This window comes from Dipteris shenzhenensis, chromosome 23, assembly GCF_047967505.1.
Source record: "Dipteris shenzhenensis isolate YYH24624 ecotype China chromosome 23, Dip_SZ_1.0, whole genome shotgun sequence".
In the NCBI taxonomy this organism is placed as follows: Eukaryota; Viridiplantae; Streptophyta; class Polypodiopsida; order Gleicheniales; family Dipteridaceae; genus Dipteris; species Dipteris shenzhenensis.
Genome location: NC_141618.1, coordinates 13,649,522 through 13,675,985, shown reverse-complemented (window position 1 = coordinate 13,675,985; position 26,464 = coordinate 13,649,522). Strand labels below are relative to the sequence as shown.

General features: G+C 45.9%; 1 protein-coding gene across 1 annotated transcript in view; it reads right to left on the bottom strand.

Moving 5' to 3' along the window:
* LOC147887020 (uncharacterized) overlaps positions 1-22,515 on the bottom strand; it is a 39,779-nt gene extending 17,264 nt beyond the window's left edge. The window contains exon 1 of the mRNA XM_087394512.1: positions 22,346-22,515. Coding sequence (XP_087250638.1) covers positions 22,346-22,474 — 129 coding nt within the window. The 5' untranslated portion in view covers positions 22,475-22,515. The remainder of the gene's footprint in view (positions 1-22,345) is intronic.
* Between the last annotated feature and the right edge of the window lie 3,949 nt (positions 22,516-26,464).

The following is a 26,464-nucleotide window of genomic DNA, read 5'->3' as shown; positions in this document are numbered from 1 at the left end:
AAGGAAGCCGTGCAAATGCATGATAAAAGGCTATGGGAACTAGCCATGAAGTCTGAACTGGACAGTCTCCATAAAAATGGTACTTGGGAATTGGTGCAGTTGCCTAAGGGCATGAAAGTACTGCCATGCAAGTGGGTGTATAGATTGAAAGTCACACTTGAAGCTAAGCCAAGGTATAAAGCCAGGTTGGTTGTCAAGGGCTTAAAGCAGGAGTATGGTGTCGATTTTGATGAGATCTTTTCTCCAGTGGTTAAGATGACCACACTCAGGATTGTACTTGCTTTGGTTGCATGTGAGAATTTGGAATTATGCCAAATGGATGGCCATAGTGCCTTTACCCCAACAACCTCCCACTTAAAGGCAATATGCCCTCAAGTAAAAATAAATGAGGCTCAACCTATACCCATCAACTGTCGGCAATGTGCAAACCGCTCTGCAGGCAAGCCTTTTGTCAACAAATCTGCTGGATTATCATCTGTGTGAATCTTGACAAGCTGAATCAGCTTATCATCTATTACCTCCCTGATGAAGTGATACTTCACATCAATGTGCTTTGTCTTTGCATGAAAGACAGGATTGTGTGCCAACTGAATAGCACTCTGACTGTCACAATGCAACAATGGAATATCACCTGTAATGCCCAAGTCTCCCACTAGCCGAGATAACCATAAGGCCTCCTTGCATGCCTCTGTGGCTGCAATATATTCAGCTTCCGTGGTGGTAGACAAAGTACACTTAAGTACAGTTAGTACTTTTATCTCTTAAGTACACTAAGTACGGTGTACTTAGTGTTGTAACCTTATCCTTTCATATAAAAGGTTGACTGTGTGCTAGGGGAGGTACACACATATGTTTTATCCCCACACTCTTGTTTTTATCCTACTTGTGTGTCGTGAAGGATATGGAGAGAGTGAGAGCTTGAAAGAGTGAGAGAGTCGAAAGCTTAGAAGCTGTAGTTGCTGAATAGAGTGTAAAAAGAGTACAACCCAAAGTGGAGTTGATAAGGTTTTGTCATAGTGACAAAACCTTAGTAGTCACTAACCATAGTTAGTGAACTAACTGCAGTTAGGGGGAAAAACCTCTAAATGAGGGAAAAGTGCCCCTAACTAACTTATTATATTACATTGGTCACTGCTGAATTATATCTATAATTCCAACACCCCCCTGCAGTGCCAATGTCATGTACAAGGCTGATCAATCACCAAACGGATATAAGTTCAGGGCACTGCGAAATGCCTCGAACTTCTCACGTGGTAGTGCTTTGGTGAAAATATCTGCAACGTTGTCATGTGTGGACACAAAGATCATACTGATCTCTCCTGCATGCAACTTCTCTCTGACGTAGTGATAGTGAACCTCAATGTGTTTCGTGCGAGCATGAAACACTGGATTCTTTGCCACTGCAATGGCACTCTGACTATCAGTGAGAATTGGAGAAGGACCCTCCAAAGACAGATGAAGATCAGCAAATAAACGTCTCAGCCAGACACATTCAACTGTTGCTGTGAAAGCTGCCCTGTACTCAGCTTCACATGATGAGGTAGCCACTGTAGATTGTTTCTTGCTCAGCCATGAAATGCAAGATTTTCCCAAAAAGAAACAATTGCCACTAGTGGACTGCCTAGTGTCATAATCACCAGCCCAATCTGAATCACTGTAGGCATGCATCTGCAAGTCACCCCCCCTGGGAAATAGTAAGCCAAAAGACTTGGTGCCTTGCAAATAACGGAAGATGCGCTTAACTGCCTGCCAATGCATAGTTTTGGGGCTGTGCATGTACCTGCTCACCTGAGATACTGCAAACTGAATATCAGGCCTAGTATTGCAGAGATATATGAGGCATCCAACAGCTTGACTGTAAAGTGTGGCATCAACTGATTCTCCTGCATCATGCATTGTGAGTTTCAGCCCCGGTTCCATAGGAGTAGATATGGGCTTACACTCTTGCATGTTAAATCTATCCAAGAGTTTCTGAACATACTTGGACTGAGACATAACAGTGCCACGTCTCTCATGAGAGAACTGGATCCCCAAATAAAAATGAAGCAACCCCAAATCTGACATATCAAAGTGGGTCTGCAAATCAGTTTTGAAATCTGCAATTTTGTCGTCATTGGACCCTGTGAGCAGTAAGTCATCAACATAAAGAAGGATGACTAATATTTCCCCCCCATCCATCTTGATGTAGAGGGTGCTCTCAGTAGGACTATTGTGCAGCCCCTTGCTGGTCAAAAAGGCATGTATCTTGGCATACCATGCACGAGGGGCCTGTTTCAGCCCATATAAAGCTTTATTAAGCTTGCAGACTTGAAGTGCATTTGCTGTAATTTCAAAACCCGGAGGTGGTTTGACATACACCTCTTCCAGCAAGTCCCCATTTAAGAAGGCTGTTTTGATGTCCAACTGATGAACATTCCACTCAAAATGTGCAGCCATTGCAATTACTGATCGGATGGTGGTCATCCGGGATGTAGGAGCAAAAGTCTCCTCATAATCTATGCCCTTTTTCTGAGCATAGCCTTTAGCAACCAGCCTGGCTTTATATCTGTCAATGGAGCCATCTGGCTTCCGTTTGATTTTAAATACCCATCGTGTGCCAATAGCATGTTTGCCCTGTGGCAAGTCCACAACATCCCAAGTCTGATTTTTTGCAATGGACTGCAACTCATCGTGCATGGCATTCATCCAATGCACATTACCTTGTGCCTCTTCAAATGTGGCAGGCTCCTCTTCATCAAGGAGAGTACCTGCATATGCTGATTCCACTGAATTAGCACCTTCCATGTGCCTTGCTGCACTGCGAGTCCTGCCAGGTAACGGAGCATCAAGTTTACTCTCCCGGAGAGTCTGTAACAGCCAGTTTGGGACTGTTTTTGCTGCATGTATGTCTGCAATTTCTTGCTGTACCACTTGTTCCACTTCCTGTGGAGGAGGCATGACATCCCGTGGCGGAACTGAAGCATTTGGAGGTTGCTGTAAATTCTGATTTGGATCAGAAAAATCAGCAGGGGTACCCAAATCAATGGGTAGCAACCCTTGAAAGACATCTTCTGAAGGTGAAGGCATTTGAAAATCAGCCTGAGTGTAAGCTGAATTTTCAGAAAATATCACATCTCTACTTACAATGATTTTGCGTGTAGCAGGATTGTAGAGACGATACCCCTTGCTCTCTGCACTGTATCCAACAAATATGCATTTGATGGCTTTATCTGACAATTTGTGCCGAAATTCAACTGGCACATGTGCATAGGCAAGGCATCCAAAGACTCGGAAGTGATCCACTGAAGGCTTCCTGTCATTCCAGACCTCAAAAGGAGTTTTTGTTTTTAAAGCCTTAGTGGGAGCCCTGTTCAAAATGTAATTGGCACACATCAAACCCTTTAACCACAATTTATGAGGCATGTGTTTGCTTTTCAGCATACATCTGTCCATCTCCATGAGGGTTCTATTTTTCCTCTCAGCCTTGCCATTTTGCTGAGGAGTCAGCCTGACTGTGAGCTGATGCACAATACCCTTTTGTTTGAGGAAAGCATCAAATTCTGCAGATAGGTATTCCCCACCTCTATCCGTGCGTAGTGTCTGTATCTTGAGTCCGGTTTCATTTTCAACCATGGCTGAAAAGTGTGTAAACACTGTGAACACCTCAGATTTCTTTTTCAGCCCATAAACCCAAGTAAAATTGGAGTAGTCATCAATGAATGTGACAAAGTAGAGATGACCACCCAATGACGGAGTCCTCATGGGACCACAGACATCACTATGTATAAGCTGCAATTTGCGAACAGCTTTAACTGAACCATCCTTCTTGAAGGGAAATCTATGCATTTTACCTAAAATGCACCCTTCACAGGCATGTGGAGGAGGTATCTCAAGAGGTGGCAATGCATCAACCATTGAAAATTTCTGAAGTGTCATTAAGCTGTTGTAATGCATGTGGCCATATCTGTCAAAAATGCATATGTATCATCACTGCAAGAAGCTGTACTATCCCGAGCATCTGGAACAGCCAACCTAGAATCAGAAATGCAAGATAAAAAGGCATAATCTTGACCAACAAAGTTGGCTGCAGCATCCCCACTGTCAGATGCACAAGGGGCTGAATCTGAAACAGCCATTCCTGAGCTGTTTTTCTTTTCCTTTGCAATCCTTTTCCTGCATTCTGCTATGTGATGACCTGGCTTTTTGCAGTAGTGACAAAAACCCTTCTTTTTGGGCTTGCTTGCATCACTTTTAGCCTTTTGTGAAGGCTGTCCTAACCCACTGGAAGGCTGATTTGCTGCTGTTTTTGCCTGTCCCTTTGTTTTTTATTTGAATTTTGAGAGCATGGCTTGTTCACCTGCACGTGAAGCCAAATTTTTCCTGGTCTGCTCTTCCTGAAGCAGAAGTCCTATCAGCTCATGAAAAGAAAGAGGATTTGCACCCCCCCTCAATGATAAATTCAGCGAAGTATGAAAGCTGAGATAAGACTCAGGAAGAGAATTCAGAGTGGTTGTAATCATCTCTGAATCAGGAATAATTTCATCTATGTTTAACAACTGCTCTCTGAGATCCTGTAGCTTAGTGAGGTGGGCTGACATGGAGTCACCCTCCTCCATATGTGTATTGCTCAACTCTCTTTTTAAAAAAGATACCCTGGCATCATTCCGTGCTGCATACATGCTTTCCAAAATATCCCACGCTGCCCTGGAGGTCTTACACGACCGGATATGCGGAATGATTGATCTTTTCACTGAAAGAGAGATGCAAGACAAGGCTAAGGCATCCCGTGAATCCCATCTCTTTTGCTCAGGAGTATTGACTGTAGCTGCACCAACAACTTGTCCTGCAGCTGCACCATGTGCACGACCTCTTCCACCTCCTTGCTGAGGAGGGGTAGCAGGTGCAATATCTGCTGGTCGGATTTCATTCCCATTGACATAGTCCCATAAATTGCGAGAAATCAGAATATTACGTACCATGAAACTCCAGAGGGAGTAGTTGGTACCATCCAATTTGTCTTCCTGAGAAAGACCACCGAACTGAAAATCATTCTGATTTTGATGGGCCATATCTGAAAAAGAGATTGAAGCAGATACAAAGCTGAATTCCCTTACTGGGAATAAAATGCACAACTCCCAAAAACCACACCCAAGCACGGGCTGTATATGCAACTTAGATTTCTGCACTTGAGCTGTCAGAAATCTGTCCAAGCATAAAACACTCTCCAAAATCTGCCAAAAGTGTTCCAAACACTCCAAGAAAGGCAGTATGTACTGAATACTCCAAAAAATGCTCTCCAAACACAAAAGCCCCAATTTGTAGCTAGAAATTGCAGCCAGAAAGGGGTAAAAATGCTAAAAGCCCCAAATCTGCAATTTTAATACAAAAGCCCCAAATTTCAGACAAATCTGCAATTTTGCTCTTATTATAGCTTCAAACTTGCCCAATGATTGCAATGTCTGCAATCTGCAAAATGCCCCAAATGTACTTGCAGAATACTTAGCCAAACAATGGCTGTCTGCAAACTTAGCCTGTCAAAGATCACCTGCCAAGGATCACCTGCCAAAGATCACCTGTGGCTAAATGCAACCTGTGAAAATCTGCAAGTACAGATCTGAAAATGCAGAAATGCATACAAATCTGTAAAGAGTGCAGGAGGTTCGGTACAGCACTAACTGTACGGTGGTACGGTACAGTACGGACTGTACGGTACAGATTGTACGGTCAGTACGATTGTACGGTACAGATGGCGATGTACGGTACAGATAGCGATGTACGGCGCTGTACAAAAGCAGATGACGCAACGTACGGAACTGGTACGGCGCAGTACTGCAGCAGATGACGAACAGTTTCGGCGCTGGTACGGCGAAGTACGACTGCAGGTACGGATTTGTACGTCGATGTACGGAAGCTCGGAGCTGTACGGCAGGCGAAATCGTACGGCAGGCGTCAGAATTCCGTACAGTCGTACGGACTGTACGGGCAGATTTGCGTAGGCTGAAAGTCGAGGCTGAGGTTGGAACTAGAGGGAGCAAGGAGCACCAGGCTCTTGGACCTGCTCTAATACCAAATGAAGGATATGGAGAGAGTGAGAGCTTGAAAGAGTGAGAGAGTCGAAAGCTTAGAAGCTGTAGTTGCTGAATAGAGTGTAAAAAGAGTACAACCCAAAGTGGAGTTGATAAGGTTTTGTCATAGTGACAAAACCTTAGTAGTCACTAACCATAGTTAGTGAACTAACTGCAGTTAGGGGGAAAAACCTCTAAATGAGGGAAAAGTGCCCCTAACTAACTTATTATATTACATTGGTCACTGCTGAATTATATCTATAATTCCAACATGTCGGTGTGCTCTTTCTCTCCCACGCCACATCCTTTTATAGGCCCTAATGGGCTGGCAAAAAACCGACCAGTCAGGCTGCCTATGGCCGACCCAAACAGGCCGACCAGGCCCTGACCTGGTCTGCGTATAAATGCCCCTTTGGGGCCCTCTTTTCTAGGGCCTGCTGGCCCACAATTCCATGCAAGGGCTGAGCCCTTGGCCAGCCCTAGATAGGGCCTGGTTGGCTGGCTTTGCCCAGCCCAACCAGCCCTCCATATGGGCTGCCATGTGATGCTCCATCCCCCGCCACGTCAGCGCCTGTTCACCCTGCTTCTGCTGCGCCAACCTATGCACCATCATCAGGGTCTGTTGCAGGCCCTTAGCCTGCCCACTACCCTCACTATATGGCTCGCCATGCTGACGCCATCTGCTGGCGTCTGTTGCAGGTCGCAATCCTGCCGACAGTCCAGCCATGACTCCACACCTTGTGTCATCCTGACGCTGTCCTCTGAGTGCCTCATGCAGGCCTGATCCAAGACTATGTGTCCCCGCCATCTTCTTGCACATGAGCTGCTCCTGATGCAGCCTTTCATCCTTGGGATACCCCACCAACCATGAATGCTCCAGATCTGTCCCAGATCCACACATCCAGGTAATCTCTCTTTGGGCACATCCTGCCCTAGGTCTCCCTCCCCCACGCTCTCCTCATTTGGGGGCTTACAAATGGGGAGGTGACCTTTCCAACACCCCCTCTCACTGACACATCTCGGCCCAATGCCAACACGTCGATGAAGATGCTCCAGTAACTCCCTGGTCATAGTCCTCTGGAACTTTTCAATGTCAATCTTTTCCTGGCTTTTCATCCAGTGGCTCCTGCTCCACCAGTTCTAGTTCCGCTTTCGCACAACATCCTGGTACACAGGTCCATCTTTGGTAGCACCTCCTAGCACCACGTCCTTCAGTCACGTTCCCGCCTTTGAACTCGCGCAACCCAGCCGTCACGATCTTCCAATTGTCCCCCTCATGATGAGTAAACAACCTGGAGTCTTCCAGCCACCATGCTCTGAGGGTCTGTTTCAACCCGTCCTTCCTTTGGCAAGGTCTACAACAAAAGTACATCTCCAAATAACCTGGACCGCGAACTTTAAATGCACCTGACTGAACCTGAGTCACCCTCCTTCTCGCAAAGGCACAATCCTCCAGTCGTGGAAATCGATTCCCAAGACCTTCTGAATCAGGGTCGTCCTTTAGCAAGGTCCCTACCTTCAGGCTCCCACACCTGTGAGCCTCCTACTTGGGCTCTGATACCATGTTAGAAAAGAACCAACAAAGGGTACGCACAGCGGAAGACTGATAGTAATGCCCAGGAGCTCACACAGTGTGGTGTGGGGTGTGGAATCATAAACTTCTTAACTTCTGTGCATAAAATAGATGTGCGGACTCATCAATAGACAATGAACCAGCCAGATAGAGAAACCACCAGAATAATATATTTCCGTCCAAAACTATGGACACGATACGAAAGAGATAGATCCAGAGTCCCACCAATGGTGTAGTCCTCTGATCTTACCACAAGGTACTTCTCCTATCTATTGGCTATCTCCAGACTCGAGCCCGCATGCTCCACCTCGAGTGTCTGTAGACTTTCCGTCCAGTGTGTTCTTCTCCACCTTACTGCCTGTGAGTCAGCCTAGGTGGGCAGCCCCTGCCAAGCTTTGTCTGCAGCACATAGGTCCCCTTGGTCCTCCTGATGTAGGCCCCAAGATAACTGTTCCACTACTCCAACCTGCTTGTGAATGGCTGCTCCAGAAGATGATGATCTCAGCAATCTTCTGCCCTAGAAGACAGTCTAGGTTCAGCCTCTCCCTGGAGCTAAGTCTGCAGCACACCTTCCACTCTCCTTCACCCCCAGTCTGAGGCCCAAGGGAGTGGCTTATGGCTGCTCCTGCCTACTCCTGAACTTGCTGGATGCTGGATGATTTATGAGGCCCAGGGCCTCTCCTTTTATAGGCCCTAATGGGCTGGCAAAAAACCGACCAGTCAGGCTGCCTATGGCCGACCCAAACAGGCCGGCCAGGCCCTGACCTGGTCTACCTATAAATGCCCCTTTGGGGCCCTCTTTTCTAGGGCCTGCTGGCCCACAATTCCATGCAAGGGCTGAGCCCTTGGCCAGCCCTAGATAGGGCCTGGTTGGCTGGATTTGCCCAGCCGAACCAGCCCTCCATATGGGCTGCCATGTGATGCTCCATCCCCCGCCATGTCAGCACCTGTTCACCCTGCTTCTGCTGCACCAACCTATGCACCATCATCAGGGTCTGTTGCAGGCCCTTCGCCTGCCCACTACCCTCGCTATATGGCTCGCCATGCTGACGCCATCTGCTGGCGTCTGTTGCAGGTCGCAATCCTGCTGACAGTCCAGCCATGACTCCACGCCTTGTCATCCTGAAGCTATCCTCTGAGTGCCTCATGCCAGGCCTGATCCAAGACTATGTGTCCCCGCCATCTTCCTGCACATGAGCTGCTCCTGATGCAGCCTTTCATCCTTGGGATACCCCACCAACCATGAATGCTCCAGATCTGTCCCAGATCCACACATCCAGGTAATCTCTCTTTGGGCACATCCTGCCCTAGGTCTCCCTCCCCCACGCTCTCCTCATTTGGGGGCTTACAGATGGGGAGGGAGGTGACCTTTCCAACACTATTTGTGCTTCTCCTGGCTTTTCTGGCTGTTTTGACCTTTTGGTAGGCAACATCCAGACTTTCCACAAATCTCTCCACTTCAAAAATCTTCTCTTTCATATGCAGAATGGGAGGTACCTTCCGTTCTCCTATCACAACCTCAAAGGGTGCTTTCCCTATAGATGAATGTACAGTATTGTTGTACGCAAACTCAACAAGTGGCGAAAATTGCTCCCATTTCGATTGCTGGTCCGAAACATAACACTTGAGAAGATCAAGGGCAGTGGAGTTGGCTTCTTCTGATTGTCCATCAGATTCAAGCTGGAAAGAGGATGAAAAATTCAGCGTGGTACCCATATTCTCAAAGATACCTCTCCAAAAAAGACTTGTCATCTGCGGGTCTCGATCACTAACAATCGATTGAGGCATCCCAAGATGTTTAAACACATGAGACATAAGAAGTCTCGCCATCTCATTTGCTGTAATCTTCTTCTGTACGGGAATAAAGTGGGCATGCTTGCTAAATCTGCAAATAATGGTTCATATCCCATCATGTGAAGAACCAGCCTTCTCAAGAATGCAAATGTGTGCAATGCATGCAGAATTTGAATTCCAATTGGCCCTCCAATGGGAAAGAGCGCCCTTGTGAGAGTACTTGTTTCTATTTTTCGACCTACATGCAAGGTGTGTGAGAGATGGCGAATGAATGCAAGGTAAATGAAGAATGCCACGTGAGATTCACAATCAAAGGGTGATACCCTTTCATTTATGTGCCTTGAGATCACTCATGTTCCATCTTCCCATTTATACCTACCCTTAGCCTATGACCCATGCATCTACCATTCAATGCACCTTAATGCACCCTTCCCTTGCCATTGCCCCTAGGACGACCTAGACACGTGTGTGCACATTTTTATTAATAAAATAAGTATCACATGTCCAAATTCGATGCCGTCTGAAGCAATGGCTCCAGCTCGACTAGTCCTATCTACTGAGATGAACCACTGCCATAACAAATCGGTCGGTGCCCATCATAATACATATACATGTTACACCATTGGCGTATAATATTTAATAATGTTTTAACATCTACTAATCACGGATTAGTGATTTCTCGTCATGACACTCCCTCCTGCTTAAATGGGCAGAAATCCTCTTCTGGATCCTCTCTTGTCTCTTTCTCTTGCGTACGCTTCTCTTTTACTTCTGCATTTGCATCTCCTCTTCATAATCTGCAAATAGTCTTCTCTTGGCAGTACACGATCTCTTCTGAATCAAAACTTAAATTCCATCTTCAAGTTATGGTTCCTCTTAATGCTGAATATTCAAAATGCAGAAGTACCACTGCAGTGCCTCTTCAATATCTCTTCATGCTCAGAATTCTCTTCTAAATACCAAGCTACTGAAATCTCTTTATAGTAACCTGCTCAATAAGCTGAAACATATTCTCAACAAACAAGTTAGTATTCAAAAGATGTTCTCTCACCCAAGTGTGTTATTGAACTAGGTAGACCTTGGCTATAGATGATTTTGCAATGGAGAGCTACTTAGTCTATAGAAATTATAGACCTTCAATCTCTTTTCCCAATTCTTCTATTTCAGCCCTATTCATCTTATCAGACGCTCTACACGGAGGAGAAAATTATTTATTCTCTGTCCATACTCTACAATGAATATGCCTACTCTCTATTCAGTTCACACATCCATACATCAGTGTTGCCTGAATGGATAGCATTTACTCGTGGTTCTATGTTCACCATAGAGTCCTGGGATGAGGAGGTAGAAGCCTCACCCTCCTGCTTGGATGCTTTGCCTTTCCCTTTTACAGAGTTGGTTTTGGCAATTTTGGCTAATAGAGTAGGACATTCATGCCATGGATGCCCTGGCTTATGTTTCTTACATCCGAAACATTTACCCTCCTTAATTATCTTTTTCTTCTCATCATCAGTCATGGAAGGAAATGGTATCCATCCAGAACGTGATTGGCTGTTAACATTTTGTACAATACCTTTCTCATTTCCTTTGTTGAAGGGTTTACGAGGATTCAATTTCCTCTCAGCAATCTCAGCCAATTTAATGAGGTTGCAATCTTCCATCTAAAAGTGTTTGAATAGCTCCCTGCAATATTTCTCTTGTGAGATAAAGATGCAGCTCTTTCCCCGCTTCACTTCAATCCCAAGAAAGTAATGAAGTATTCCCAAGTCCGTCATCTCGAACTCCTCCATGAGAAGTTTCTTGACCTAAGCACTCTTCTTCACATGATCTCCTATAATGATGAGGCCACCAGGGATAATTACCAGCCGCAAATCCCCCTTTGAGACGAGATAAAGATTTGCCTTTCATGGACTCCGCTACAGCCCGAAACATCTATTCGCTGGTACCATGCTTTGGGGGCCTGTTTCAGCCCATATAAGGCCTTCAGCTTGCATACTTTTGATGTGGATCCTGGAATCTGAAATCCTGGTGGCTGCGCCACATATACCTTCTCCTCCAAGGTTCCATTCAAAAATGCAGACTTGACGTCCATCTAAGAGATAGGCCAACTGTGATGAGCAGCCCAGGCAATAACTGTACGTATCGTCACCATCCTGGCTGTGGGGGTGAAGGTCTTATCAAAGCCAAGTCCTTCTAACTGTGCATAGCCTTTCACCACCAATCGAGCTTTGTACTTGTCCAAGCTCCCATCAAATGCTTATACACCCATTTAGTACCAATTACCTTCCACTTGGTCGGCTTGTCTATCAAATCCCAGGTGTCATTTTTCAGAATGGTGTCCATCTTTGCTTGCATAGCATCCTGCCATTCTAGTATATCCCTCGCTTCCTCGAAGGATCTAGGCTCCTCAAGCTGAGCCACCATAGCATAGTTCGCGGAGGCAGTCTTCACGTTGTGTTGAGATTGCCGCCCTCCAAAATTACTCTCGGGAATGTCCGTGACCCGTGAGTCTGCTAAAGTCTTCAAATACCACTGAGGTAGCTTCTTCTTTGACAGAGGTGCCTTTGTTGGAGATGCCTTTGGAGCCGGTACTGGAACCTCCTGCTCCTCCTCCTCCTGAGGTTCTTCAGTCGTCACCTCTTTGATGGTGACCTTGGGTGGGGGTAATGTCAGAAGTTCCTGAACCTCTTCTCCAATCTGGGGCTCTGACTCCTCAAAGATCACGTCCCTGCGGATAAGGATATGTTTCTTCACTGGGTCGTAAAGGCGATAGGCCTTGGATTCCTCACTGTATCCCACAAAGATACATCTTATGCTATGGGAATCAAGCTTCGCCCCCTCATCTTTATGCACATGAACAAATGCATTAGAACCGAAAATCCGTAAATGAGATATGGTCGGTTTCTTACCATAGTAAGCTTCATATGGAGTGTTATGATCAAAGCCTTGGTCTTGGTTCTGTTGAGGATGTGAACAGTAGTGTTCACGGTTTCACCCCAATAAGCTTCCGAAAGATTTCTCCCTCGCAACATGGTCAAACCTGTCTCTTTGTACGGTCACGTGCTTTCTCTTAGCAACTCCATTCTGCTGAGATGTGCGAGCTGTAGTGAGTTGCCGCTTGATCCCGTGCTTCTTGCAAAATCCATTAACTCGGTAGAAGTGAACTTCCCCCCTCTGCCTATCTATGCGAAAGGCTCTGACTACCTCCCCGCTCTCCTTTTCTACCTGGGCCTTCCATTCTTTGAATTTCTCATAAACCTGAGACTTCTTGGCCAGGCAGAATATTCAGGTCATTTGACTGAAATCATCCACAAATAAAAAAGAATATCGCGAACATGCAGATGAATTTGTTGACATCGGGCCGCAAATTTCGGAATGAACCAACTCGAGCGGCTTCTGGGCCCGTGATGAGGCCTCCTGTGGGAACTTGTCCTTGTGTTTCTTGCCCTCCAAGTAAGCCCTGTAAACACGATCATTGCCTGCAATCGGTGGAAGTCCATCCACCATCTTGGACTTTTGCATCTCGACAAGAGTGCCATAATTGACGTGACCGAACCGCCCATGCCATAATTTGGATCTGCCATGGTCCTTGTGCACCAACAAAGCGTTGAGCCGATATAGCCCATGCTTCTGGACGCCATAAGCCACCACCTTTCCATTTGCCTTGGATGTGACAGTGACTTTATCGTCGTCGAATAAGACCGACCTGTTGTGTTTGTCCATTTGGCTGACACACAAAGGATTCTTGCACAAAGTCGGTACATAGAGTACACTGGAAATCAGCTCCTCGTTTCCTGCAATCGTGAGGAATGGGATACTACCAACACCCTTCACAGGGCATGTCCGGTTATCCCCCACATTGACCTTGGAGTCAAGATGTGTACCTTCCATGGTCTTGAACCAAACCTTGTTGGACATGTGCTTTGAGGCTCCACTGTCCACGTACCAACCTTCCTTTCCTTCGCTGATTGCCTAGGCTGAGCAGTACTAGTAATGAAGAGAGCGCCGGTGGTGACGTTGGCAAATTCAGTCTTTGGCTCCTCCTTGGCTTTGGACTCCTTCCACTTAAGGCCTGCCTTCTTTTGGCGACATTCCTTAGTTGAATGACCAAGCTTTTCACAGTAGAAGCATTTCATGTGCCTCTTTTTCTCTACATCTTGTTCTTGGAATCTTTGAACTTGCCCTTGCTTGGCTTGTCCCTTGCCACAAGTGCTTTCTCGTCCGATTGACTAAATAGTTTTTCTTGAGCCTCTTCCTGTAATAGTAAAGGGCCAAGCTCTTCGAAGGTGAGGCTTGGTCCTCTGTCTTGCAGTGACTGTCGTCACGAAACTCTTGAAACTACGAGGTAGCTTGTGAAGTGTTAGCAAAGCTAGATGACTTGAGTTTGCCTCCTGACCAACTGCTGTGAGCTAATCCCTCACCACCTTGACTTTCGTCAAATGGTCATGAACATTGTCTCCCTCACTCATATCCAGATTGTATAACTGATGCTGGAGAGTGAAGATCCGAGACATGTTATCTGTTTTGTACAGGTCTCTATAGACGTCTCTGCCATCTGAATGTGGGGAATTACTGCATCTACCGTCGTCCCGATCAACATGGCTAGGGCTTGGGCATCTCTGTCTTCCCACGCTGCGAGATCCTCCCCACCTAGCTAGAATCAAAATTCTTTCTTTCTTGTCCAAAACATCCTCCGGCCTCTCTTCAACACTCATCACGAGCTTCCATAGTTTCCGAGCCACAAGATGGCTAAGGATCTTCACCTTCCATATGGGATAGTTCGTCCCATCTAGCTTCCCACACTCGCCAAAGTTAGGGATGAATGAAGAAGGAAGATGAGAAAAGGAGGAGGAAGGATGAGCATGGGATGAAGAGGCTATAGATAGTTCCTTCTCTTCCATCTTTGCTATAATAGAAAACAGCAAACTGAAAATGAACTTGCAGTAGAGAACTTGACCACGCAGCAAACCTGAGTGTCGATTGGAGTCGCCTTCTTGTTGAGGAACTCCCTTCTAGAGCTCGAAACCGTGCTCTGATACCATGTTGGAAATAGGAGGATAGAATCTCTCACACCCCTCACTCCGATCGCAGCTCATGTTGGAAATAGAGGATAGAATCACTCACACCTCACTTCCTCTCTAGCTCATACAACACTCAGAAAAACTGAAAGAGAGATAGGGCAAAACTCAGATATATTCTTCCACAATCGTGGGCAACAAAAGCTCAATAATGAGCACGTACAAACAGCCTGAGATGCTGTCAATAATGCTGAGCCTCTTCCTCTCCCTGTGCGCTTGCCTGTGTGCAAGGCTGTAAATGCAGGTGATGAGGAATGAGGGGGATTTTTATAGGAGGGGCTAAGCCCCCTCAATCTAGCCGACCAGGGAGTTGGCTCCCTGCCCAAGGGACCGACCTGCCAGCCCACCAACCGACCTGATTGGTCGGCCTTTGCTGGCTGGTCAGGCCGGCTTAGGCCAGCCCTATCTAAGGGCCCATAAGCCCTGCTTTATGGGCTGCTGTTGCAGCTCCAATCTCCGCCCGTGTGCAGGTCCAAGTGGCGCCTAGGACGCCGCGCCATCATCTTGCTGCAGCGCAGGTTCCCTGCCAGGTAGGTCTTCTGCCCTTTACCTTCCCCTACCCCCTATGGTCTCCTACCCCCTTGTCCCCTCAAATCGGCGGGGGCTCACAGGTGGGGCAATGACCTTCTAGCACCCCCTCTCAATATCACAACTGTGGGCCAATCCCCATGCGTCGAATGAGGTGCTCTAACTGCTCCCTGGGAAGCACCTTCGTGAAGACATCTAAGATGTCGTCGTTGGTTGGGCAATATATCAACTCTATGACTTCTTTGTCGATGAGTTCTCGAACAAAGTAGGAGTGGACCTCGATGTGCTTCATCCGTGCGTGAAACACAGGGTTGTTGGCGATCTCTATGCAACTCTGGTTGTCGCACATAACTGCAGTCGCATCTTCTTGGGCCACATTCATGTCCTCCAAGATCCACCTGAGCCACAATGCTTCACATGCCGCTGTACCGGCAGCCCTGTACTCCGTCTGACAGTAGTTTGTTTCTTACTCAACCATGACACGGCTCCTGATGAGAGTAAAAAACAATATCCATAGGTCGATCTCCGGGTATCAATGTCACCTGCCCAATCACTATCACAGAAACCTCCCAACTCAATGCCTTTAGTATAAGTGATGACGTAGGTGCAGGTACCCTTCAAGTACCTTAGCACCCTCATACCTACGTCCCAATGAGCCTTCTTGGGTGTGGTGGAGAACTAACAAAGCAATCCAACTGCGAAGGAAATGTCTGGTCGAGTATTGGTGAGGTAAAGCAAACTCCCCACCAAGCGTCGATATAGTGATGAATCAACCGGCTAAGATGGATCACGCACACTCAGCTTCAAACCAGTTTCCATGGGAGTCACTACTGCTTTGCAATTTTCCATCTCAAAGCGTTTGAGCAATTCCCTGCAATACTTCTCCTGTGAAATAAAGATACTGCTGTTTCCTTGCTTCACCTCAATCCCAAGAAAGTAGTGAAGTATGCCTAAGTCAATCATCTCGAACTCCTCTATAAGAAGTCTCTTGACCTGAGCAATCTTCTTTGTGTGATCCTCAGTAATGATGAGGTCATCGACATATAGAATCAATACCAGGCGCAAATCCCCCTCTGTGTCAAGATAGAGATTTCTCTCTGATGGACTCTACTGAAGCCCAATCTTCTAAAAGAAAACATCTATCCGCTGGTACCAAGCTCTAGAGGCCTGTTTCAGCCCGTATAAGGCCTTCTTCAGTTTGCAGACTTTTGATGGGGATCCTGGAATCTGAAATCCTGGTGGCTGTGCCACATATACCTCCTCCTCCAGGTTACCATTCAAAAATGCAGACTTGATGTCCATCTGAAAAATAGGCAACTGTGATGAGTAGCCAAGGCAATGACTGTCCAAATAGTCACCATTCTAGCTATGGGGACAAAGGTCTCGTCGAAGTCAAGTCCTTCTGACTGTGCATAGCCTTTCACCACCAATCTTGCTTTGTATTTGTCCATGCTCCCATCTGACTTGAACTTAAGCTTGTACACCCATTTAGTCCCAATGACCTTCCGCTTGGTTGGTTTGGGCACTAAATCCTAGGTGTCATTTTTCAAAATGGCATCCATCTCTGCCTTCATGGCTTCCTGCCATTTTGGTATATCCTTCACTTCCTGGAAGGAACGGGGCTTCGCAAGTTGAGCTACCAAAGCGAAGTTCACGGAGGGAGTCTTCATGTTTCTATGAGACCACCGCCCTCCATAACTGCTCTCGAGTATGTCTGTGACCCATGAGTCTGCTAAAGTCTTCAAATACCATTGAGGTAGCTTCTTCTCATATGGAGGTGCTTTGGATGGAGTTGACTTGGGAGCTAGCTCTGGAATGGCATGCTCCTCCTCCTCCTCCTCGAGGTCTTCAATCGGCTCCACCTCGTGGATGGTGACTTTGGGTGGGAGTAACGCTGGAAGTTCTGGAACCTCTTCCACAGGCTGTGGCTCGGTCTCTTCAAAGATCACATCCATGCTGATAAGGATCTTCTTCTTGTTTGGGTCAAATAGGCGGTAGGCCTTGGACTCTTTGCTGTATCCCACAAAGATACAGCTCCGGCTATGGGGATCCAGCTTTGTTTGCTCATCTTTGTGTACATGCACAAATGCTTTAGAACCAAAAACCCTCAGATGAGATATGATGGGCTTATTACCATAATAAACTTTGTATGGAGTCTTGACATCAACAGCCTTGGTCTTGGTTATGTTGAGGATGTGAACGGCAGTGTTCACGGCTTCACCCCAGTAGGCTTTCGAGAGATTCCTCCCTCGCAACATAGTCAACCCTGTCTCTATGACGGTCCTGTGCTTCCTCTCAGCAACTCCATTCTGCTGAGATGTGCGAGCTGTCCTGAGTTGTCTCTTAATCCCTTGCTTCTTGCAGAACCCATTGAACTCGGTAGAAGTGAACTCTCCCCCTCTGTCGGTGTAGAAGACTTTGATTACCTCCTCGCTCTCCTTCTTTACCTAGGCCTTCCAGTCTTTGAATTTCTCGAAAGCTTGAGATTTCTTGGCCAGGCAGAATACCCGTGTCATGCGAATGAATTTGTCGACATTGGGCCGCAGACATCGGTGTGAACCAACTCGAGCGGCTTCTTGGCTCGTGATGAGGCCTCCTATGGGAGCTTGTCCCTATGTTACTTGCCTTCCACGCAAGCCCTGCAGACACGATCATTGCCTGCAATCGGTGGAAATCCATCCACCATCTTTGTATTCTGCATCTCGAAGAGAGTGCCATAGTTGACGGTGCCATAATCTGGATCTTCCATGGTCCCCGTGCACCAACAGAGCATTGAGCCGATATAGCCCATGCTCCTCAACACCTTCAGCCACATTTGCCTTGGATGTGACAGTGACCTTGCCATTGTCGAATAATACCGACATATTGTGCTTGCCCATCTGACTGACTGACAATAGGTTCTTGCACAAATTATATACATACATACAACCGGAAATCAACTCCTCATTTCCTGCAGTCGTAATGAACAGAATACTACCAACACCCTTCACAGGGAATGACCGGTTATCCCCAATAGTGACCTTGGAATCGGGATGCGTACCTTCCATGGTTTTGAACCATTCCTTCTTGTTGGACATGTGCTTTGAAGCTCCACTATCCACATACCAATCTTCCTCTCCTTCACTGATTGCATAAGCGGAGCAGTACTCAATGATGATGAAGAGAGCGCCGGTCGTGACGTTTGCCGATTCGGTCGTTGGCTCCTCCATAGACTTGGATTCCTTCTTGAAGTCCGCCTTCTTCTTGCGGCGCTCTTTAGCGGAATGACCAAGCTTCTCACAGTAGAAGCACTTCATCTGCCTCTTTTTCTCCGCATCCTAGGTCTTGTTTTTGTTCTTGGAGTCTTTGAACTTACCCTTGCCGAGCTTGTCCCCCCTCGCCACGAGAGCCTTCTCGTCCGATTGCGTAAACACTTTTTCCTGAGCCTCTTCCTGCAATAGTAAAGGCCCAAGCTCTTCGAAGGTGAGAGGCTTGGTCCTTTGTCCTACAGTGACCATAGTCACGAAATTCTCAAAGCTTCGAGGTAGCTTGTGTAAGATCAACAATGCCAGTTGACTTGAATCTACCTTATGACCAACTGCCGCGAGCTGGTCCCTTACCATCTTGACCTTTGTCACATGGTCATGAACATTGTCTGCCTCATTCATGCCCAAATTGTACAGTTGGTGTTGGAGCATCAGAATCCGAGATGTATTGACCGTTTCATACAAATCCTTCAGGATGCCCAAACCTGTACAGACGTCTCGGCTATCTGGATGTGTGAAAGAACAGAGTCCGCGGTGGTCCCAATGATTAATGCTAGGGAGTGGGCATCTCTCTCTTCCCAATTCTCAAGCTCTTCACCATCCATTGGAATGAGAATCTTCCCCTTGTTGTCCAACAAGTCTTTCGGTTTTGCCTTCACCCCCGTCTTTAGCTTCCACAACTTCCGGGCCACAAGATGGCTCCGGATCTTCATTTTCCAGATCGGGTAGTTCAACCCGTCTAACTTCCCTGACTCTCCGAAGTTCAGGATTGTAAATGAGAGGAATCTAGAGGAGGAGGAAGGAAGAGAAGGGGCTGAAGAGGCAACAGTAGAATCGTTGTCCTGCATCCTTGCTGTAATAAAGAACAGTAAACTGAATTTACAGCGGAGAGCTTGACCACACAGCAAACCTGAGTGTCGATTGGAGTCGCCTTCTAGCAGAGGTACTCCAATCTAGAGCTGTGAACCTAGCTTTGATACCATGTTGGAAATAGAGGATAGAATCACTCACACCTCACTTCCTCTCTAGCTCATACAACACTCAGAAAAACTGAAAGAGAGATAGGGCAAAACTCAGATATATTCTTCCACAATCATGGGCAACAAAAGCTCAATGATGAGCGTGTACAAACAGCCTGAGATGCTGTCAATAATGTTGAGCCTCTTCCTCTCCCTGTGCCCTTGCCTGTGTGCAAGGCTGTAAGTGCAGGTAATGAGGAATGAGGGGGGAAGGGGTGGCTTTTTATAGGAGGGGCTAAGCCCCCTCAATCTGGCCGACAAGGGAATCAGCTCCCTGCCCAAGGCACCGACCTGCCTGCCCACCAACCGACCTGATTAGTCGGCCTTTGCTGGCTGGTCTGGCCAGCTTAGGCCAGCCCTATTTAAGGGCCCATAAGCCCTACTTTATGGGCTGCTGTTGCAGCTCCCATCTCCCATCCGTGTGCAGGTCCAGGTGGTGCCTAGGATGCCATTCCATTTTCTTGCTGCAGCACGAGTTCCCTGCCAGGTAGGTCTTCTGCCTTTTACCTTCCCCTACCCCTATGGTCTCCTGCCCCCTTGTCCCCTCAAATCAGGGGCTCACAGGTGGGGCAGTGACCTTCTAACAGCTCATACAACACTCAGTAAACTAGATAGATCATCACACTCATACACAAAACCTTTTTCAAGAGAGATAAAGAGAGATAGAGACTAAACTCAGATATGTATTCGTCCACTGAACGAAAGCTCAGAGCTGAGCACAAAAGGCAGCAAGGGTTGCTGTCACAAACTGAGCACTCTCCCTCTCCTTACATGCTGCTTGGATGCCCTTCATGCTGAGATTGGTAGTCTTCAGTATGAAGGCACACACCATTAGAGTTCAAGAAGGGTGGGACAAGGCATTAGGTGTAGGTTGATGGAGAATGAGGGGGATTGAGGGGGGCTGCTATTTATAGGCCCATCCTGGGCCAAAAACCGATCAGCAGGGGGTCAGCCCCCTGCTGTAATCCCGGCCCCCTGCTGTAATCCCGGCCTGTAGGCCCTCCACCGACCAGCCTTGGTCGGCCCTTTTGCTGGCTGCCCTGGCCGACCCAGGTGAGCTTGGGCCAGGCCTACATAAAGGCCCATGTGCACAGGTCGGCCCCTGCTGTAATCCCAGCCTGTAGGGCCTCCACCGACCAGCCTTGGTCGGCCCTTTTGCTGGCTGCCCTGGCCGACCCAGGTGAGCTTGGGCCAGGCCTACATAAAGGCCCATGTGCTGTGCACATGGGCTGCTGATGCAGTCCAGGAACGCAGCAACATGCTGCTCCAGGAGGCGCCCTCCATGCCGCACCATCATGCTGCTGTCGCGTGAGTTCCAGGCCAGGTAGGTCTTCTGGATTTCCCCCCTCAGCCCCCTGTAGTCTCCTGCCCCCTTGTTCCCTCGAATCAGGGGCTCACAGGTGGGGATAGTGACATTCTAACAAACCTAACCTCATTCTGGGCAGGCACACCCACAACAAAGGCCCTCTTTCTCTGCAGTGACATCAGGAGATGTTAGGTTCCTTAATCATTTAGGGCTCTCATGATTCGCGATTCGGAGAACTCTTCACAATGATATGTATGATTGACTTGAACCCCAATAAGACCTCATATACTGACTGAATATCAGGGATGGAATGAGTTTCCCCCGCCTACATCTCAACGTAATGTAATGGATTGAACTTTAGAATGAAGCTTAAGCAGAAAACTATATTACAAGGCGAAAAGAAGAATCACATGTGAAGAAAGGAGCAGTTTCTCTCAGACTTAAAACAGCTTAAAACCATTGCAGCTAGCATTAGACGCTGCCAGGGCGCTCATTACATTGCTGCTCTGAGTAGGCTGACTACATCATTGAGAATCAAGTTATCTGACTTTATCTCGGATTCAGAGTGACACGTCAATTTGACAAACTGCATCTATATGAACAAAAGGCAGATCTTTGTGAACCCCTGCGATCACCCACGACTCATGTAATCCACAGAAGCAAGCAAAAGGCCCGTGAAGCAAAACGGTGACCTCTCCTTGTAGATGGTGCACCCATGGCTCGTTTTATTTCCTCTTCCACTGTTCACGTCCTCAACTTTAAAATTCCATGCAAAGCCTTTAGCCATTGAGTGGTTATTTCCATCCACCTATCAAAGCCGTTCTTGATGCCCACATTAATCATTGTTACTTATCCACCCTTCTTTTTTGTTATCCAATCATATGTTTATATTTTGACCCCTCTCCATTCCTTCTTCATGCAATCCACCTATTTAAAGAAAAAAGATGGCCCATTCCCTTGTTGTAGAACATGCATCCAGCCCTGCTAGTTGGCTGGCCCCCGACCAAGGGCCCTTAGTCGGATGGGCCGATTGGCCACACCCAACCGCCACGCCATATACCCCCACGCCTAGCAAAACAGGGAAATTTTAAGGAAATGATATCCTCCCGTGAGCGAACACACCCAAATCACAGGCCCTCGTTCCCTATGATATGGTAGCGGCAGGAAATGAACACAAAAAGTCGACAGCATAAGCTGCCATCTGGTTTCAAAATTTCCAGAATGCTTACTGAGAGTTATGCTGGCACCAAACTCCGTCCTATTACAACTTATCATCCCCGAATACATGGACACACTGATCATCCTTGAACACAGAGACATTCTTAGAGAGTAAACTCTCGTACTTACAACACTTCTGTTGAAAGTCTTAAATGGCTTGGACAGAAAACCTGGAGTACTTACAACACTTTGTCATCACAATCGAAAGTCTTGGAATAAATGGCTTGGCCCATACTATCCGAAGCTTATGCACAGCCCCAAACTCAGGGCAGGTTCTCCGAAGTCCTACCAACCTTAATAATCCCTGAAAGGCGTCCTAACTAGAGACATTGCAATTAATCAATATCTCCAAGTGCATGTAACTTACAAATTTGTTGAAAAGTCGAGGAGGGCTCACAAAACCCTGATAGGGACGAACCAAAACTATTTATGTATATCCCATTAGGCTACCTTGCTTGTCACCTACGAAATTCAGAACTGCTTGAAAGACCTTTAGTTCGTTTTCTAGCATTCCAAGAGACATAGGATGTGAAGAAATACCGTCCAATCCACAGCATGGATAAACGCAAGAACTGGTTCTGTAAAGCTTCCTTTTGCAGGCCAATGTTGCACCCATTGCCTGCGCAATTCTGCGGACAGATCCTCCACGAGAGACGCAATCGGATCCATTTAAGAAGCAATTGGATCTGCTTGGGAAGAGATTGAACTGCCTAACTTTACAAAATGTGAGTTTGGGAAGGTCTTTAAAAACGAGGTGGCATGGCACAGTAGTAGAGACCAGTATTTTCTATGCATATGTAAAAATTTTGAATGCTCTTAGAAGAAATGAATTTTATGTTTTCATTTACCAAATGTCATGTGCTTGTGAACTGTATTTATTTACACGAATTCGAGTTGGATTTTGACTTGAGCCTTGGATGTGTGATGGTACTAAAAATTGAAAGTTTTGTGATTGTTGTCCATGGTGAATATACAAGTAGGAAACCCATGCATTGCTGCGTCAAGATTTGATACATAATACGTGCATTACTGCAAATGTAAAATGACACTGGTATATAGAAGACCATTGATTTTAAACACTTCAACTTACTAATTAATGTGATTATTTGCATGATGCCAATCATAGAAAATAAAGATCGCTCATATTTTGCATATTGCTAGCTCCATAGTTTTGAAATGGGACTTGCACGATGTTGCGTTGTTGTCTAGATTAGCATAATTGCAATTAAATAAAAATGGTATGCATCCTATGTGATGCTACAGATGTGAAAGACTTCCTTATCTTTCAATTATGCGAGTATCGCACCTGAAACACTCAAGGGTGTCGCACTTTCCTACCCTAATCCTCTAGTATTTGTGCCCTAACTGAGAGGAGGTGTTAGAAGCCCTATTAAGGACTCATAGCCCTACACAACATTGCCACAATGAAAATTTCCCTATAAATACACAATAACACAATTGGAAGATAATCTTGCAAAGCTTCTGCTGCATCATACAATTGTGCTTTGAAAATGAAAATTCTCCCTGTACCTTAATTGTGCTTCTTTCCACATTTTTAATTGCCAAGTGTATGCCAGCCTCTTCTCTATGTACACCACCGCCCACGGTACCCTCTCCTTTATCAGATCTCACAGTATCCTTTTTTCCACCTCCCATGATCCCCTTGTGATATCATACTTGTGTATTAAGATCTTGCCTTGTTCATCCTCTGTGTTTACCATAAAATCGAATAGCCTGGAGTGGCAAGGCGAAAGCTGCAGGTGCCTCACCCATCCCACTTTTCCAATTTCCCATCTCGCGCTCTCCTCCACTCCTTTGATCCTCATCTCGACCCTTTCCATGAAATTAATAATGCCATGCTCGCTCCACTTGCGGCCCAAATTTGTGTCCCGTGCCCCTTTCTACCGATGCCTCTAAAAGCACTTCATCTATGATGTGATTTTATATGGGACTTCGAAGGTTGTTTGAACTCATCACTTCAATTTAGGCAACCTAGAGAAGTAGCACAACACAACACAACAAAAGTCAATGATAGTATTGAGAATTACGTTGGGGGGATACCCAAAATAATACCTAGTCTATGCATGGACCATGTGAGATGCCCACTCAACTATGCAGCTTCCAATAGGAGGTCTTCTTGGGCATAATAAAAGTTTCGTTCTTCGAGCCTCGGTGGGTCCTCATAAATAATTCACATATTGCTCCTTTCTGCTTCGAAAGGAACCAATTATCGAAAGCTCCCAAATAATGCTTCGTTCCAGTCTGTAGAAAAATGTCTATGCAAAGTGTGCATTTCCTCAACACTATGGGGCACAGAGAAATGGCAGTCTCTATTGCATGGCACTTCTTTAGACATTGGGAAAGAGATATACCAAAATGAGAGATGATCTATGTACAACAAGGCCGCATTTGCAAAGCTTCTCCTCCCCCAAAACACATCCTCCACATGGACATCGAGCAGCTCCCCCAATGCTTGACTTTGGGCACACAATCTCTTGGGTCAATAATGCTTACCGCCGCTAAGGGTGGTGGATCCAATCCATGGGGCAAGCTCTTGGGTGCTTGATGAAGCAAGGCCCTCCTAGATTGTTCCTCTCGTAGGCTCTTTTTGGCAGCTTCTCCTTGTGCTGCCCATGTGAAGCACAAATTCTTTCTAGTTCATGTGGTAAAGTAGTAAGCTCAATGAGTTCAACTAGGACTTCATTTCCAATGAGATAATCATCATCTCCTAACTTTCTTTCTAGCCTACTTACATGAAAACTGGATGTACTCTACATCCTTCAAGTAAAGCTAATTTGTAAGCAAGTTCTCCAATTCTCTCAAGTATTGTGAATGGTCCACAATACCTAGGAGACAACTTTGGACATTTACCTGTCTTTAGAGAAATCTGATGATTAAGGTACCCTAATATAGACTTTCTCATTTACTTCAAACTCCAACCTTCTATGGTGGGGGTTTGCATAACTTCTTGCTCTATCTTGAGCTCTTCTGATGCTATCTTTAGCTAACTTAAGCATTTTATTATATCCTCAAGAAATTCTTGGTTGCTTGAACCTTCTCTTTTTCAACTCCCACTGCAAGGGGCTCTAGGTTGAAATCCATACATCATCATGAATGGACTAAAACCTGTAGCTGAATGTCTGGCACTGTTATATGCAAATTCTAATATGGGAAAATGTTATTCCCAATTAGTTTTCTGTTTACTTACATATACTTGAAGCATATCCTCAATGACCTGATTGACCCTTTCAGTTTGACCATCACTCTGTGGATGATCCGTAGTGCTCATATTCAAAGAAGTTTCAACCTCATAAACATAGCCCGCCAAAAATCATTAAATTTACTATCCTGACAATCACTAATAATACAGGTTGGTAGCCCATACAATTTATAAATATGTTCCACAAATAGGTAGCTAATTCAAGACTTTTAACCTCTTCATTGGTTGGAATAAAGTGAGCCATCTTGTTCAATCAATCCACAATTACCCATGTAGAGTCATGCCCCCTCTGTGTCCTAGGTAAACCAATAATAAAATCCATGGAGATGCTTTCACATTTGCTAGATGGAATCTTCAATGGGTGTAGGAGACCTCTTACCTTAAGGCGTTCAGCCTTATTGACCTGACATTTTTGGCACTTCAATACATAGTCTTGGACGTCCTTATCTATACTAGGCCAAAAGATTCGCCTTTTAAAAAGTGCATGTGTCTTTTGAATTCCCGAGTGTTCAGCACTCGGACTATCATGACACTCGAAAAGAATTCGGCGCCTAATGTCATTAATATCCGGGACACATACGCTACCCTTGTAGAGTAGGTAGCCATCCTCAATAGTACATTTTTTCCACTTTAGTCCTTTATCACGAACCTATGATGTGTCACCATTTTCATGTGACTCCTAAGTGAAAGCCTCTCAATTAGTTGGATCCCTCTTCACAATTGCTTTCCATATTTTCAGAAAAGTGAGGATTAACTCACATTTTCCTTTTAAGGACTCTAGGGAATCATTTTGAAATTGTGTAAAACTCAATTCATTAACAATTGGCATTCGGCTAAGGGAGTTTGCTACCACATTAAACTTCCTCTTTCAATATGCTAGTTGTATATCAAACTCTTGCATTAATTCCACCCATATAGCTTTTCTACCTTTAAGCTTTGGCTAATTGCAAATCCACTTAATACTTTCTTGATCAAAGATGATCTCGAATTTGGCACAATACATCCACTTCTTCAAAGCATAGACTATAGCATACAGTTCCTTCTCATATGCCAAGTAATTCCGTTGGGCACGGACTAACTTCTTTTGTAGTTCATCCCATATGCCAAGTAATTCCGTTGGGCACGGACTAACCTTCATATGCCATTGGTCAACCCTTTGGGCACGGACTAACTTCTTTTGTAGTTCATCCCATAACCTTCATAATTCCGTTGGGCACAAACTAACCTTCATATGCCATTGGTCAACCCTTTTGTAAAAGTACCACCCCAATAGCTGGCATTTGTCTCAACCACGACTGGTGCATTGGGATCCACTACCTTTAAGACAGGAGCTCATGCTATAGCTACTTTTAATTTTTCAAAACTCTTCTTTTGTGGTTCATCCCATATGAAGGTGCTTCCCTTCCCTTTAAGCTGGTCCATCATCGGAACTATAATCT